At 39.5% G+C, this 16,084-nt stretch overlaps 2 protein-coding genes across 2 annotated transcripts; one reads left to right on the top strand and one right to left on the bottom strand.

Moving 5' to 3' along the window:
• Positions 1–207: 207 nt before the first annotated feature.
• Positions 208–4,746, bottom strand: timm29 (translocase of inner mitochondrial membrane 29). The gene is made up of 2 exons (XM_034712143.1): positions 4,523–4,746; positions 208–1,147 (listed from the first exon to the last, which is right to left on the bottom strand). The coding sequence occupies exons 1-2, from the start codon at positions 4,626–4,628 to the stop codon at positions 480–482; spliced, it is 774 nt and encodes a 257-aa protein (XP_034568034.1). The 5' UTR covers positions 4,629–4,746; the 3' UTR covers positions 208–479.
• Positions 4,747–5,374: 628 nt separating this feature from the next.
• Positions 5,375–13,515, top strand: yipf2 (Yip1 domain family, member 2). Its single transcript, XM_034711027.1, has 9 exons — positions 5,375–5,671; positions 5,928–5,993; positions 7,335–7,519; positions 7,603–7,683; positions 7,775–7,862; positions 8,616–8,732; positions 8,818–8,984; positions 11,364–11,546; positions 11,640–13,515. The coding sequence occupies exons 2-9, from the start codon at positions 5,963–5,965 to the stop codon at positions 11,727–11,729; spliced, it is 942 nt and encodes a 313-aa protein (XP_034566918.1). The 5' UTR covers positions 5,375–5,671; positions 5,928–5,962; the 3' UTR covers positions 11,730–13,515.
• The last annotated feature ends 2,569 nt before the right edge of the window (positions 13,516–16,084 follow it).

Here is a 16,084-nt window from a genome sequence, read left to right as displayed (position 1 = left end):
ACTAGAATAGAAAACGATCAGATCAGGTGCCGTGACGGATTGGCCTTGAGGAGTGCACAAAAAGTAAGAGTGCACACTACACAAAAGTCTCACACTGATACTAAATTGACCCTGCATGTGGGAATTTTATAAAAGTGAACGGCTGATTCTCTGCACTAATATATTATTGGAATTCAGCAGGAAAGAAAGGAAGACATCTTGAGATGATTGATTTATTGAGACATGTTTTATAGCTTTAATGGTTTCTTATATTTTATGTGAAACAAAATAGCATGTGACAATAAATAAAAATAACAAATGTTATGTTTTTATGACGTTTACTTTTCCTGGTTTGTAGCAGTAAACCATTGGGAAAGTTGCAGGTTGTAAAGCGTCAGCTCACAGCAGTTTGTTGAGTTAGACGTTATGTAAAAAAGGATATAAGTACTCTGGTAGGCTACCGTTTGACATCCAGAATGTTTGAAATGTCTGTGATAAACTCAGGCTGGAGTCTGTTCCTCTTTAATTTGGCTCTCCTCACTCATGACTTCCTCTTTTCGGTCCACTACTTTTGTTCCCGCCTCCTCCTCCTCCACAGCCGGAGGTAACCACGACTCTTTATGCAGCCTCTCACTCCTCTCCACTTCCTGAACACTAGGAGCGGCAGTGTGCTGCATGTATACTGGCAGGTGCTTGAACTCATCATCATTTACATCATAGTCCTTCATCTTTGAGTCCAGGACCCACCAAAAGCCAACAAATCCCACATCCAGCACCCGCTGATGCAGCTCCCTCCAGGGCACCGACAGGTTGGAGCACTGGGCCTCGTACAGGGAGGCGGCCAGGTCGTAGTCTGCACGGTAAACCAGGGAAAGTAAACCAAAGCTGATGTGACGGAGGCGTCCCTCGTTACGAAGCTTTACCAGACTCTGCACGTGGCCGTCGGAGGTGGCGTTACGGATCCAGGGGGACAGGAGGCCCAGCTCATTTGAGCGATCCAGAAGGGCGGCCTCGAATGATGACTGATCAGGTTTAGTGTAAAAACAGGCCAAGGCCCCGCCCAGCAGAGTCCCGTATACCGAGGCTTTGATTGGTCGCTCCCACGCTCCCACGAATATCTCCCGACACGCCTCTTTGTAGTCCGTCACCAGGCCGCGACACCACACACCTGTATACGTAAGGACAAGTTCATATATGTTCTAGATCTTTTGATCCTAGTTGCTGATTCTAAAATATGAGGTTGCACTTTTCAAACCTGAAAAGTAATTCTGGTATTTTTAAACATGGAACTTATATATATTTATATCTGATTGTTTTTTTATTGCATAATGATTAGGGTTGCAAAATTCCAGGAATTTTCAAAGTTGGAAACTTTCCATGGGAATTTATGGGAATTAATTGAATGTTGGCTCTTAATAGGGAACTTAAATTAAGTTGGGGAAAATATATTTTAGCATAATCCTGACTAAACAACAAGGTTTCAGACTTTTTTGGAGGGAGAGGGGCTCTTTTCATTTAACATTTTGAATGGGACTGTGTGGGGATTGCATTGTTGTTCATTTTTGAATGGGTTGGGTCGGGTGGATGAGTAGTATTTAACTCAACATTCATGTTTTTGTTCTTCAATGAAAGAATTGATTGTTCAGTAAAATATTTAACGATTGATAAAGTTCTACCTATAAATAAATCTGTTTTAATTGTATTACTTTGGATGGATGTCTGCTTATAAACAAAACAAATATTTATGCTTGGATATGATACCTTTCCATTAAATTCCAAGTTAATTCCCATTAATTCCCATAATTTCCAATTTCGAATAATTCCAAAATTCCCCAACTTAACTTCCCATGGAAATGTTTCACCCCTTTGGAACCCTAGTAATGATACAACCCAAGATCTGTACAACATTCTTACATTATCAAAATACACTGTGTTGGTGTAATCATAGACTCAGACCTTAATTTCAGCAGCCGCATTAAGACAATTAAAAAGTCCGCCTGCTATCACCTTAAGAATATATCAAGGATTAAAGGACTTATGTCTCAGCAGGATGCAGAAAAACTCGTCCATGCATTTATCTTTAGCAGACTAGACTACTGCAACGGGGTCTTTACAAGACTCCCTAAAAAGTCCATCAGACGGCTGCAGCTAATACAGAATGCTGCTGCTTGAGTCCTAACAAGGACCAAAAAAGTAGACCACATCACTCCAGTTCTTAGATCTCTACACTGGCTTCCTGTCTGTCAGAGAATAGACTTTAAAATCCTGCTGATGGTTTATAAAGCACTGAATGGTTTGAGCCCAAAATACATTGCTGATCGGCTGCTACTTTATGAACCACCTTGACCTCTGAGGTCATCAGGTACTGGTCTGCTTTCAGTCCCAAGAGTCAGAATGAAACATGGTGAAGCAGTGTTTAGTCATTATGGACCACATATCTGGAACACACTCCCTGAAAGCTGTAGGTCTGCTCCAACTCTCACCTCTTTTAAATCAAAGACTAAAACTTTTTTATTTGCCACTGCCTTCCTATCTTAGATTATTTTAACCCACTTTAAATTAAAATTTTAATGTAATTTTTAATATATTTCCAATTTTCCTTTTCCTTTTCTGTTTTATTATATTTGTCATTTTAATTATGTTCTTTTATGCCTGTCTGAATGTCTCCAATGCTTTTAATGTTTTAATGTAAAGCACAGTGAGTTGCCCTCATGTATGAAATGCGCTATACAAATAAAGCTGCCTTGCCTTGTGTTAGGCGCTGAGGGGGAAGACCGAGCTGATATAACAACCTCACACATTACTGTGTCCGCCGGGTAATCATAGGTATTTCCTGCTTCATATAATACAAAACTGATATGTAAAACTGTCAAAAGTTGACAATATATAAGTGAGGCATATCATAGATCGGATTAGCTGATCAGGCAGAAGAACACGTCTAGGTTGCCTCTGCAAAAGTGTGAAAAACGAACAGGCTTTCTGGTGGCAAAATGAAGTTCTAAAAAATTTGCAAGCAGAGCGTATACTTAAACCGAGACGAGTGCTCAGGTCGGAGTCTTTCAAAATTGTCTAAATAACGTGGCAGAACTGGCCCCATCTGCAGAAACTGTAGCCTAGCTTTTGTGCAGTTTGTCTCTGGAGTTTCTCATTAAAGAGGCAGAGCTGACCGGCCTCCGAACAATTACTAGTGACATAAAAAGCATACAACCCCACTTAAAAAAAACGGAAGTATCCCTTTAAAGTCAACAAAAGAGAGACTTGCTCCAGTGAATGTAGTCCGTAGCTTTCAAACACACTGTGGGTACATCCCATAAAAGTGTGTTTTGGCCACCGATTGGCTTCAAGGGTCTGAGAACATTATCAAAGGATGGATTTCTTCTAAGATAGACCTTTAAGTTAAAGAGGTAAGTGGTATGAACCGGAAACAAATGTTATATATAACTGCCACCAGGCTCTCTTCACAAAACCAATAATCTTACCCTGTGAAGTACGTTTTTATATGTTTCTGATGCCTTAATATGGGTTATTGTGTTTTTTTTCCCTCTTGTATTTAAGAAAGTTATTCTAAAACACTGGAGTAATGAACTGAGATATTTGAAATTGGAAAAATCAATAGCCTTTGAAAAGAACCAAATATTTCATTTTGAAAACCTATGGGGTTAAGTTTTACACACACTTATTTCAGAAGTTTTAGTGACATTAGCGCAAAATTTGATTTGTGATCACTGATCAAAGATTTTCGGTTATTTCAATCTATTTATTTTTTATTTTTTAACGGCTAAAAAATATTTAAAGAAGAAAAATTATGAAATTATAGAGGTTGAACTTGTCGTGTGAGGAGTGAGTTAATATCTATACAAGTCTTTTTTTTCTCTCTCTCTCTGTTCTGTTTGTGGATTTTGTTTTTGCTTGTTTGTTGTTTTGTGTTACTGTTAATATAATTGTCCCCTGTGTTTTATTGTTGTGTATAAGGTTAAATGTGAATGTAAAAAAAAAGGGGGGTTATTGTGTTTTATTAAACTGTTTTGTCAGATCTTGACTTACCATTTCAACACAAAATTCCCTTTACAATAACCCACTAACAGAGGTGGGCCAGCAACTCCTGCTGCTAATGATCTGTCACGTGAATGTGGTCTGTTGGCTTTGACGTTGGGGCTGCCAGTCTTACAAAATCTAATGCATCATAATAAAAGGTCACTGTCTGTAGGACCTTATTATGATAGGCACTTTCTCAAATTGTTATATTTTGTAACAGCATCTACACTGAACACAACCAACTAACAGTAGAGCTGTTCCATTAGATAACAATTTGAGAATGTCAGTGTAAAAAAAAAGACACTTTACATTGAAGTTCGTAATGATATATGAGGCCATAATTAATTCTAGGCATCTCTTTTTTTCAACTGCATCGTCCTAAAATAGTTAAACTCCTGACATTTTGATACAGGGATGAAGTATTTGTGACTTGAAGCTAGCTTGGTGTCGTCCCTGAAACCTCTCACTGACTGTCTCCCCTGCATGTCCACGGTGTTCAGTTTCTCACCCGCTTTGCTCTTTTTCAGTCTCTCCCATCTGCTGCCTGCGACCGGAGCTGCAGCTGTTTCGGCCGCGACACAGAACATCCTCCTCACTACACGAAACGTAGACATTTTTAAAGTTTTTATTCACAACTACGGTCACCTTCACCCATTACCAACATCCTGCCTGTCAAACAGACAGCTCACATGGAGCCAAGATGGCGCCCGCAAGGTGACGCGGTGTAAATCTTCCGACTGAAATATCTGCCTCAGAAAGGTTCCGCATAACTGTCACTTGAACAAAAAGATTAATATAACTTTTACTAACTTTGATTTTAATCTGAGATTCATTCCTTTTATTATATATAATAATATTTTTTATTTCTTAAAGTCAAAGTAAATCATTTGTGCTCAGTTTTTTTTTGTTTTTTTTTTTTGTTTTACATTTTATGAAAATAAAGGAAATAAAGACATAAAGTAATATAAATTATAATGGAATTGGTATTCACAGTTTGAAAATAAATAAGTCAACAATCTAATAATAATAGCAATAATAAGAATGTTAAATAAAGGGGACCAGAGAAAAAAATGTGCAGTTTAACCTCACAGTGAAAATTAAAGAGAAAACAAACATTCATTCCTTTTCTTAAATTAACATAACTAAAACGAGTGCATTTTAGGCCCGAACCTACACGCCAACATGCGAGATCTGATAAACCAAAATTTCAGAATAATTAATATATTTATCAAAAAAAAAAGATGGCTGTGTAGATAACATCTTATTTAAGTAATGCATGAATAAAATAAACATTTCAATAAAATAAAAAAATAAACTCAACAACCATGTTAGAAGAACGTGGACCACGTGACAGCTTTGTTTACGAGGTGACGTGTACCGGAAGACATGTCAACTGGACTGCCTGACAGTTTTTACACGATCAATGAAAGATAGACGTTAGCTGTGTCGCCTTATTACTATCATTCTGTGTCCGTTCACTAACCCTATAATGGTTGTGCTGTCCTACATGTAAGCTTTACACCTTTACATCTTTAAACATATGTTTAGAAAGAGTTCTTGTGTTCGTGTATCCTAGCAGGTAGCTATCATCGGCCGTCACAGCTTCGTGGCAACTGTCACGCCATCATCCCCATCAGGGACATCCTGCTGCCCACAGGTAGGTTTTAAAGACCTTTTCTCACCACACACAAGTACATGGGGAGATTGTCTCATTGTCTTTTAATATCAAGCTGAATGACTATATTTAACTATTAATGTGAGCTTTCTGAACGGTTAGCTTACTGATCTGAGATGTAACATATGTTATCTTTACAGGTCTGACAGTGTATCAGTTAACTTCTGGACTATGCTCAGCTTTAAGGGGGCTGTTCTCTGTGTGAAAACGTCTCACATCAGTGTTCATGTTCTCACAGGTGTTGCCTGAGGTTTCTGATCGTTCACTGCAGTCATGGCCAGTCCAAATGATCTACAATTTCAAGGTTAGAATTGTGAAATTCAAACCAACATTCTGCTGCAGTGTTTGTTTATTGCCCCTAATTCATATTTCACTTTCCATATCTCTTTATACAAATATTAGGGATGCATTATATTAAATGCATAGTATTGGTATCGGCAGAAAAGTATGGAAGCATATTTGTACCAGAATTTAAAATGAAAAAAGGTGAAGGTGAAATTTTCTTTTTGATTTGAATTATAATGCTTATTTAGGAGGGGCATTTTTTGAAAATCAAAAAGCAAATGTCTTTTTCTTTTTCATTTTAATTGTGACATAATATAGCATTGTTGAAGATGAAAACTAAAATGCAAATAGGATTATTGAATATTCATTTTATTTGAGTCAAATAATTGGCACATATTTAGAAAATTAAAAAGCATTACTGTTAATGCAATTTCATTTTCAAATGAGTTTTTTAATTTTGATTTTGGTACATATGTGCTTCCATAGGAAGAGCTTAAAATGTTAATAGTCGTGCTGGCAGAAACAAAAATTGCTGCTTATATGTGACGCATTAATTGTGAGTACCTGCGTGCCAACAGCTAGCTTAAAAATGGTCGCTGTATGGAAGTTTCTCTCTAAAGTGTCAGAAACAGACAGAAAAACAGCTGTTTTCAATGCTTTTGAGGCACAGGTTATGCAAGGAGGCGTAAAACACCACTCCTTTAACTCTACCAATTTTATTTAGCATCTCAAATAAAAATAAGAACTCAATGCACCGCTGGCTAAAACCAGTCTGCAGCCTCTCTGCTCCAAAACAAATAGACTGTCATAATAACAGTAACAGGTTAATTGTACTACAAGAGTGACTTTGTGTTCTTTAAAATGAAAAAAAAAAGGGTGTAAATATCAGTATGGATAACGGTGTTGACCAAAATGAGTTGGAAAGTATTGGCATATGGAATACCAGCAAAAATCCAAACTCACACATTCCTTAAAATATCTAATAAATCAATCCCAAAGCAGACTTCTGGTACCCCTATTGAAACTATTTGTTGTCACATTACTCTGTGTATATGGGCTGTAAATTCAAAACATCATTATCTTATTATGTTGTATCGTATTGTCAAACTACAGTTTTTAGTAGGAAATGACAATTAATGCTGGCAGAGAGGTTTAAACTAGCTCTCTGGCTCCATATAAATATAGCTCCTGTCTCATCTTGTTTGCTTCTTTGGTGCTCAGTCAACAGAGCCAGTAGATAACCAGCATGTTGTAACAAGATTCCTTGTCTAGAACTGTTTCTTTGTGTGCACACTCTTATCCTTCTATCTCTAATACTTCGATCTTCTTACTCTCTATGCTTCTTGTTGTACGTCTGCAGAGTTCGAGGAGGCAGCAGAGCTCCTGTCTTCAAACCCCGGAGCCTCCACACTGAGCATGTCAGTCTCAAACACCAGCAACACTACAGCACCAGCAGGAGGAGGAGGCGGTGGAGGGGGAGGAGGAGGAGAGGAGGTGAAACTGGACCTGTCAGATGATGAGGAGGGTCAAGAGGAGAGTTCAGAGGTGAGTAAACTATCTATGTAGACTCTTGACACATTGAAACAAAAGTTAGAGTCCTGATATTTAAATGGTGTCTGTGCTTCCAGCTGTTAAGAGGTCAGAAAGCTACCGGTGGATTCTGGACCTTTGAGTACTATCAGTCTTTCTTTAATATTGACACAGTACAGGTAGGAGTCATATCAGTCTGTTTATTACACACATTTCATTATGAAAATATATTTTTTGATGTTGTTATGTGACACCTATTATGTGCTGCAGGTCCTGGATCGAGTTAAAGGCTCTGTGATGCCATTACCTGGGAAAAACTTCATCAAGCATCACATCAGGAGCAACCCCGACCTTTATGGTGAGGACATGTTACATCTGATTTATGGTTAAAAATCATAGAACCATTGGGCTTACGCACAGGTAAGTAGAGAGAGTTAATGTTGTATGTTTTAAGTTAACTTTTAAACATGTACCTTTTTAATCTGGCTTTTAACTTGGAGTAATTCCTTTTGAGCCCAGGACTGCCTTATTACTGTAATGACAATTGTGTTAGCATTTTTTTATTTTTTTATTTAAGTCAATCTTATTTATTTTGTTTATTTTATTATTCTGTTATTTATCTGATATTATTTTATTGTTATTGATTTTATTTATTTTATCTGATTTTATTTTCACAATTTTATTTTATTTTTCTGGTATATATCCGATTTTATTTTGTTGATTTTTTTAAATGTTCTTATATTTATCTGATTTTATTTTGTTGATTTTATTTTATTTATCTGATCTTATTGTATTAATTTTATGGTAATTATTTTATTGAATTTTTTTGGTATTTATCTGATTTTATTTTTGTTTATCTGATTTTATTTTATTGATTTTATCGTGATTATATTTAAGTATTTTATATAACTTTCCTCTATCTTGCTTTAGCCTTCTATCATTTAACTATTGCTGTTTTTTCACGTCTCCCTGTTTTTTTATATGTTGTTTTTTTGTGAAGCACTTTGGGCTGCATGCTTGAGTGTATAAAACATTCTATATAAATAACGAGTTGAGTTGTTGACTCCTTAAAGATAACAAAATGTAAAATGTTCTCTGTGTGTGTATTTAGGTCCATTCTGGATCTGTGTGACCCTGGTGTTCTCGGTAGCGATCAGCGGGAACTTGTCCACGTTCCTGAGTCAAATGGGAAACCCTGCGTATCACTACAGACCGCAGTTCCACAGAGGTGAGCCCAGCACTTTGTATCTGATCAGACTGAATCAGTCTGTCTTTGCTTTACTGAGACCTACCCTGTTTCTCTGTCCTCTCAGTGACGATAGCTGCAGTTGTGATTTTTTTGTACGCCTGGCTTGTGCCTGTCTGTCTGTGGGGTTTCCTGACCTGGCGGCAGGGGAACGAGAGGCAGGTTGGAGGCTATTCCTTCCTGGAGACCGTGTGTGTGTACGGCTACTCGCTCTTCATCTACATCCCCACCTCTGTGAGTCCATCACTCCCTGCAGAGTTTTTATAAATGTCAAACACTATAACAGCATATCTGTGCTCCAGCTTCTTCGCTGTGATTATATTTCTTGGTCAATCAGGAACTGTTTTTCTTATCATTTCTTCCATCTGCTGATCCTCCTCAGCAGATGGAAGGAGAAGAAAGGGGAGAATACCTCTTGATGCTAATAAAACAACATTCAACCATCAAGATTTCTATGAGAAAAAAACTCCATATGTTGATATCAGAAGAGGCCCCTACACCAGAAATCATACACCCATCTGACTGTCACAGTTTGGTTCTTGGTGTAGAGATGTAACAGTTATGAAAATATAGAAAAGAGGAAAGAAAAAGACACATCCCCAGACCTCCAAACTCGCAGGAGGTCAGGAAACAATTATGACATTTATTAAGAAGTCCAGCAATAAAAAATAAATGCGAGGATTAGCTTTGAAGCCAACTGAGACCCCATTGTTGTTGAGCGTGCTCTAGAGTTTGGCATTAAAGTGGATGACTCAGATCAGCAGTACAGAAGATCCTGAGTTGTCTCATATGAGCTGTCTCGTGTTAGCTCTACACAGAGCAATGCAGCAACAACAGCACGACTAAGCAGAGTCTCAATGAGCCTTTGTGGTTAATTTGAGGGTCACTGGAACCCTTTAGCTGAGAAGAGTCCTTCATCCAGTTAGATGTTGTTGAAAAGATGGTAATAAGAAATTAGGAGAAATAGGGAAAAGAAAGCCAGAGCTTCAAATGAAACAGCCATGTTTAGGGTCATTCAGCTGACAACTTTTAATTCTTGGACGAGTAAAGCCAGGTGTAGCCTATGTACATAGGTCTTTGTAGCTCCCGTACCTATGCAGAGGCCTACGCAAGAAGCCGATGCGCACCTCCTCCGAAATGTAACTCTGTGTAGAATCGACACGGTTGGCAACCTGTATGATACCCCTTTTCGACCGAGACAGTTTCAGGGCTGGTTCGGAACCGGCGTTCAATTGAGAACTGATTTTTTGTGTTTCAACTGTGAGTGAACCCGTCACCCGGCCGGGAAAACCGGTTCCAGAGTGGCTCAAACTCTTTGCTGGTCTAGAACCGCGAACTGCTTACATCAGGGGCGAGATCAAAAACACAAACCAAACATGTTTCCGCCATTGTCCTGCAGCGAAAAAATAAAAGAGACTAATGGATTCCAAGGCAAAGCAGTGGTTGGCCAAGGAGAAAGGCTAGTGTTGTCTTCCATCGTTGATTGTTGTGAGGGGAAGTTGACGCAAGCGCTGCTGGGAAAAGCAGCCACGAAAATCTGACGTCATGATGTGACTCTTTCACGGGCTCAAGCGAGCGGAATAACAAATGAGTGCCATGTTGGTTCCAAGCGGCAACCTCCGGTCTAAAAATATGAGTCAGTGCAGAAGTGTTAAAAGCTGCAGTTCATCGAGGATCCGCTTGAGGCTGGCTCCAGAAGTACCGGAAGTCACACACACATGAATGGGAAAAAGGCGATCTTTACAGCGGAACTAAACATGTTTACAGCCTGGTACAAAAGGCCAGTGTAGTCCGAATAGCTCATTTCTCGATGTCCTCTCACTGTGAGGGGGGTGAATACTTTTCTAACGCGGCAATTTCGAAGATATTGTGATTACTAGTCTTCCAATGAGAGGCACAGCTGCCTGTGGGAACACTGCAGCTGTTGGCTAGGTGACTCAAAGCCTGCCTCTTTACGTCACACTGGCTCCACAGAAGCAATATGGCTGCCGCTGCCGATTGGCTTCAAAAAAGCTCTTCAGAAACAGATGGGCGACGTCACGGATACTACGTCCATATTTTATACAGTATATGGTTGGTTCGCAAGTTCAACCAGCTCCGAACCAGCGCGGGCACCAGCCCGGAAATACAACCCAGTTCGTGTTGATCGAAAAGATTGGTCCGCTTGGCGGCATTGTTTCCTGCATTTACAGCACTTCCTGAATCGCCGCACATCAGCAGTGTATTTCATCTCCTCTGATGTCTCCTCTATATTCTTCCCCGTAATCATTTCTGTATGATAAAAGGCAACATGTATCAGCTCTAACTTAACATAATATGCTCAGAATCACTGTGAAAAAGTAAACGTAAAATGAAGCAAGGCTGGAAACAGGCGACCCGACTATCAAACTCAACCACACTGCCCTCAAGTGTTTCGGCAGAGTACTGCTGCACAACACAGACACACCGACGCTCACGTCCATGTTAGCCACTGCTGTGTAGGGTCAATGCAGAAGTATAAACCAGCCTTTAGAGGACAACTTTCACCCCATCCCAAACAAATTACAGAAAGAAACGGCACACTCGTTTGGTTTTAAAGCGCCCTCACACTTCAATAATCCCAACCCTCTGCAGGTTCTGTGGATCATACCGTTCGAGTGGTTACGCTGGACGCTGATCCTCATAGCCATGGTGATCTCCGGCTCCGTCCTGGTCCTCACTTTCTGGCCTGTGGTCCGTGACGACACCAAGGTGATGGCAGTGGCTACAGTCGCCACCATCGTGGTTCTTCACACGCTGCTGGCCGTCGGCTGTAAGGTTAGTCGGGGTGACGGGGGACACAGCTGAAAACCAGTTTCACACACACGATGATTTTTGACTGAAGAGTTACCTCTCTCTCTTTTCTTTTAGATGTACTTCTTCCAGACAGCAGCTCACATACCAGCACCCCTCACTACGGCCACCCCAGCTCAAGTCACACTGGTCACTAACCCTCACTGACCAGCAGGAAGGAGGAAGAGGGGGAGAAGGAGGATGTTTCTGTTGCATTCAAATCACATGCAGACATCAAACTGTACAGACTGTCGGGTTGAGGCAATAGAAGCTGTTGCCGTTCTATGATTTGTGGAGCTGATGAAGAGCAGGGATGTGTGTGTGTATGTTTTTCTAACTTATACGCAGGTGGTTCTTCTGTGACTGAAGTAGCACTTTGTTCGCCGCAATAATTGTACATTTCTACTGTGATGGTGCATCTCATGAGTCTGACATGGCTTCCTTCACACTTGTACTTGTGACATTTCTCATTTCACGACCAGTGTTTAAACAGAAGTTAAAAAAGAGACGATGTGAAGAGTCAGGAGAAGATGAAACCAGTTACAAACATTTAAAAATGCTGCCGCAAATCAGTCCGTTTTAAAGCTGTCAGAAGGACAAAAATCCCAACGCTGTGGCATCCTACAACTACATCTTAAGATACAGCTAATTTCAGTTTGAAACATGGTGCTGATCCAAGACATTGTTTAAAACAAAAAGCACCTAGTTTGTGAGATTGTGCGCCCCTCTTTAAATCTGTTGTAACTGAGAGTCCCATATGATGTATAGGAGGCTTGTACTTGTGATTAAAGTAAAAGAAGGGCTGCCACAATGATTACTTTTTATTTGTTGCTCAGAAGATGTGTAAAAACAAAAAAATGGTGCCAGCGCCAACAGGGAATGGGTGTTTTAATTGATAGTGCATTGAAAAGTTATGTACCTTAGATGAGAAGCTTGAAGATGGGACACTGTGGCTTAGATCAGAGAAGCTCTAGCGCTGATGCTGGTGTATTTATGAATCACAGTAAGTCTGACCGTATAGGTTGTCCCAGGATCCTGAGCTGTCATTCACTGTATTATTCACAACTGTACTTTTGCTGCGTTTACTTAGTATTGCTCAAACTATACTTTTGAGTAAAGCTTAGAATCTTTGAGCTGTAGATGAAAGTCTAATGGCAACTGCTTCGGAATGACAATATCAATACAAGTACAGTTTATTGAAGATATTAAAGAAGTCGTCACAACACCATTAAGCTAATGTAGACTTTTGAATGATGTAACTACAAGTTTGTAGTGCTTTTATAGCATGAATGCAACACTTTCCAGCAGTCTAAATGTAAGAAAAAGACTCCAAATGTGACTTTAAGTTGTTATAACTTGGGGGATCCCTAAATACCCGAACGAGCAGTCATCAAGCTAACATTTTATTTTGTCCAATAAGAGTTCTTATTAAAAACCTGAGAAAGTATGATACTCCAGCCTCAGCCTAGTTTGGCCTTAAAAAGCAAATATTAGCATGCTAAAGCTAAGCTAAGATAATGAACAGGGTAAATATTTTACTAGCTAAACATCCGCCTTCAGTTGTCCTCGCACAGCAACACAGGTCTGCATAAAAAGTGACATGCTCTCAATTGTTTTCTGTCCATTCATCATTTTATTAACTAACTTGACTCAGTGAAATCTTTACATAACTCTCCTGGAAATTCCTGTGAATGTATCCCATAATGCTTCAGTCACAGACATGTGAAACGACACCGTGTCAGACGGTAATGCAAGGTTATGAATGTGAAAAAAGAAACGTCTGCTGGTGTACCTCTCAGCTTCTCCTCCGTAAGACAGCTCTGTCAACATGAATTAAGTTGCTTTAATTTAACTTTGGTTTATTCTAATTTGAGGAAAAGGTTGTTCTCTACAGGAGTATTTATTTCCTACTGTCATGCTGTCTTTTTTGTTAATAAACTTACAGTCTGACTACTGATTGACTCTAATTCCTCGTTATCAGTAAGGGTGGGCAGATCAATCCCAAAATATCGATAATACAGATACCACGCCTCGTTTTTCAAGATCCATTCTAGCGTCAATAGGATTGATACCAGTTTCAGTTTCTCTCTTCTAGGTTTTATCCATTTCATCAAAGAGTAAGGCTGTCTGTGCTAACAACGTTACGTTCTCTAGAACACACTCTTTGCTTCTCCACTGCTGCTGTCCTGTGTGCTCAAACAATGAACAAACGCATCACGTGTTGCGCACACGCATCTTTTGGAGCTATTTTACAGCTGTCACTGAAAATATAGTGAACTGCGACGTGTGTGGGACGCTTCTGTGGTAACACCACCAATTTGTTAAAACATATAAAAATCCACATCAAAGAGAACTCTGAGTTTCAAGAGAAAAGAAGGGAGGAGGAGGGAAATGCTTCAGGCAGAGTATTTGCTGTTTGCCTTTAAAAATGTTCCTGTGTTTTAACAGGCATGTAATACATCAAGTACATAAGATACTTTTAATAATAGAAAGTATAGGTATCGATATCGGCGATTCTGGCCCTGCATTACTTGGTATCGAATCGAAACCAAAATTTGTGGTATCGCACGCCCCTAGTTATCAGACCAGCTGAAGGGGACTCCTGAGCTTCTGAGGGGAGTAGGCCAAACCATTTTTGCGTGAGGGGGTAATAAAATAGTTTTTGGCTCTATGTCTGTGGAAATTAGGAAAATAAAACAAGACCAAGCTTAATATGAGACTCAAACACAATACTTACAAAAATATACATGTTATTATTTTTTAAACTATTCCATGAATTGCTTTCAGTCAGTTCCTACCTCTGTCCATCCCCTCATCCAGGGCTCAGGACAACTGACCCGGTTGTCTCCCCCTGTTGACGGGCTTCTTGGAACCAGTTTGACTGAACCTGAACACAGACCGGTCATAACTTAGTTAGGACTTATCTGAAGTAACTTCAGACATGATATGGAGTCTGACTTGTTTTCCCTGATTTAAGACTTGCATGGATTTTTTTCTCCATTATATAGACAGCTAGCTTTCTCTTATTTTGACAGACATAAAACCTGATGTCGTACTTGTTTCAGCTACTCTACCAGACATGCACTTGTGAGATGAGATGGACTTGTCTTGATACCCGACTCCGTCTTGCCTCCAGTGACTTGAGACCCGACATGGACTTGTCTGAAGTGATTTGACTTGGCTTTGACCGGTCATGCCTTATTTTAGATGGCACTTGGACATGTATAGATGTGACACGTTATTTTGTTCTAATGACATAAAAAGGTGACTCAAACTTGTCTCGAGGGATTTGAATTATGCTGTTTTTTCTTGAGTGACTTTAGATATTTGCAAAGACAGTCAACACAAACCAAAGACCTGAGAGACTTCAGTCTTTACTTGGATGCAGACTTTGACTTGGTTGGATACAGACCTGAGACTACCACTTGTTTAGCTCAGGGGTTCCCAAAGTGGGGGTCCCAAGATTTTTTTTTCTTCAATTGAAAAATGTCATATATTGCTATTACTGTAAATACACATATTTTTTAAGTAATTCATTTAGAACTAAAACCTTGCAAATACATTTTTTTTCATTCGTTTTCAGCCTTTCTTTAGATGACTCCAAAGGTTAAGGTTAGTTGAGAGTTAATTAACAAAAGCATCAGTAGCAGCAGTTAATTACAGACAAAGCCACATGTGCATTTAGGTGGCTACTTTTCTGCAGACCAGCTAAATTAAGTAAGAAGCTGCATTTAATCACTTCGAGGGAAAGTGGGGGTCGCAGGTCTTTGTCACCTATATTTTGGGGGGGGTGGGCTGAAAAGTTTGGGAACCCCTGGTTTAGCTGATTGACATGGTCTTGTTTGAATGTACTTTGCTTTCTTAAATGTAGCTTTGATCTGTCTAATAAGGTAATGCAGCCCTCATTTAAAAACAGCTAGTTTATCAAACCAAAGCTGTGATGTGAACGATTTTTGAGCTCGTCATCACGTCATCTTAAAATAATCTTTTATATCCAGCATGTCTTTGACCTTGTTGTTTTGAACCCCTCGTTCTTCAGTTACTCTTACCTCAACGCTACAAAAGCCCCAGGAAATGAAAACCCGGCCCTGCCTGTGTTCATCATCAGAAACAGCTTTAGGTGAGGTTTGAACTGACTCAAACAGACTCTTCAACATCATCCTGACTCCCACGACATCTGAGTCAGAGTGGAGACAAAGAATAACTCAAAACTAAATAAAAGATTTCTAGGATGAAGACTAGGGGCTGAAATTAACCGATTGATGCAGCAATAAAAGGACTCTGGAAGAAGACCAGAAGATGCCTGACTCAATACTTGACAGGGTTAAGATCTCAAGTTTTGACCTTTGTGCACTAGAGGTCCTGTTCCCATATGTGAAATGTAGACCGGAAATTACAAACTATGTCCTTTTGAACACTCTTCCAAGGCCTTTAACCTCAATTTACTTTGGAACTGAGGACTAGATTTGCTGCAAGCCTCAAATGTGCTGAGGTATGTTCTTCTGTATTCATCTGCTAAATTA

The sequence above is a fragment of the Notolabrus celidotus genome, chromosome 20 (assembly GCF_009762535.1).
Source record: "Notolabrus celidotus isolate fNotCel1 chromosome 20, fNotCel1.pri, whole genome shotgun sequence".
NCBI lineage: Eukaryota > Metazoa > Chordata > Actinopteri > Labriformes > Labridae > Notolabrus > Notolabrus celidotus.
Note: the sequence above shows the minus strand (reverse complement) of the source record. Positions and strands in the feature narration are given on the sequence as shown.

Excerpts from the sequence above, each read along its gene's own strand:
- timm29 (XM_034712143.1), bottom strand. The coding sequence starts at position 4,628 with ATGTCTACGTTTCGTGTAGTGAGGAGGATGTTCTGTGTCGCGGCCGAA. Across the intron at positions 1,148-4,522 it reads ACTGAAAAAGAGCAAAGCGG|GTGTGTGGTGTCGCGGCCTG; the intron begins GTGAGAAACTGA and ends TTACGTATACAG.
- yipf2 (XM_034711027.1), top strand. The coding sequence starts at position 5,963 with ATGGCCAGTCCAAATGATCTACAATTTCAAG. Across the intron at positions 8,733-8,817 it reads CAGACCGCAGTTCCACAGAG|TGACGATAGCTGCAGTTGTG; the intron begins GTGAGCCCAGCA and ends CTGTCCTCTCAG. Across the intron at positions 8,985-11,363 it reads TCATCTACATCCCCACCTCT|GTTCTGTGGATCATACCGTT; the intron begins GTGAGTCCATCA and ends AACCCTCTGCAG.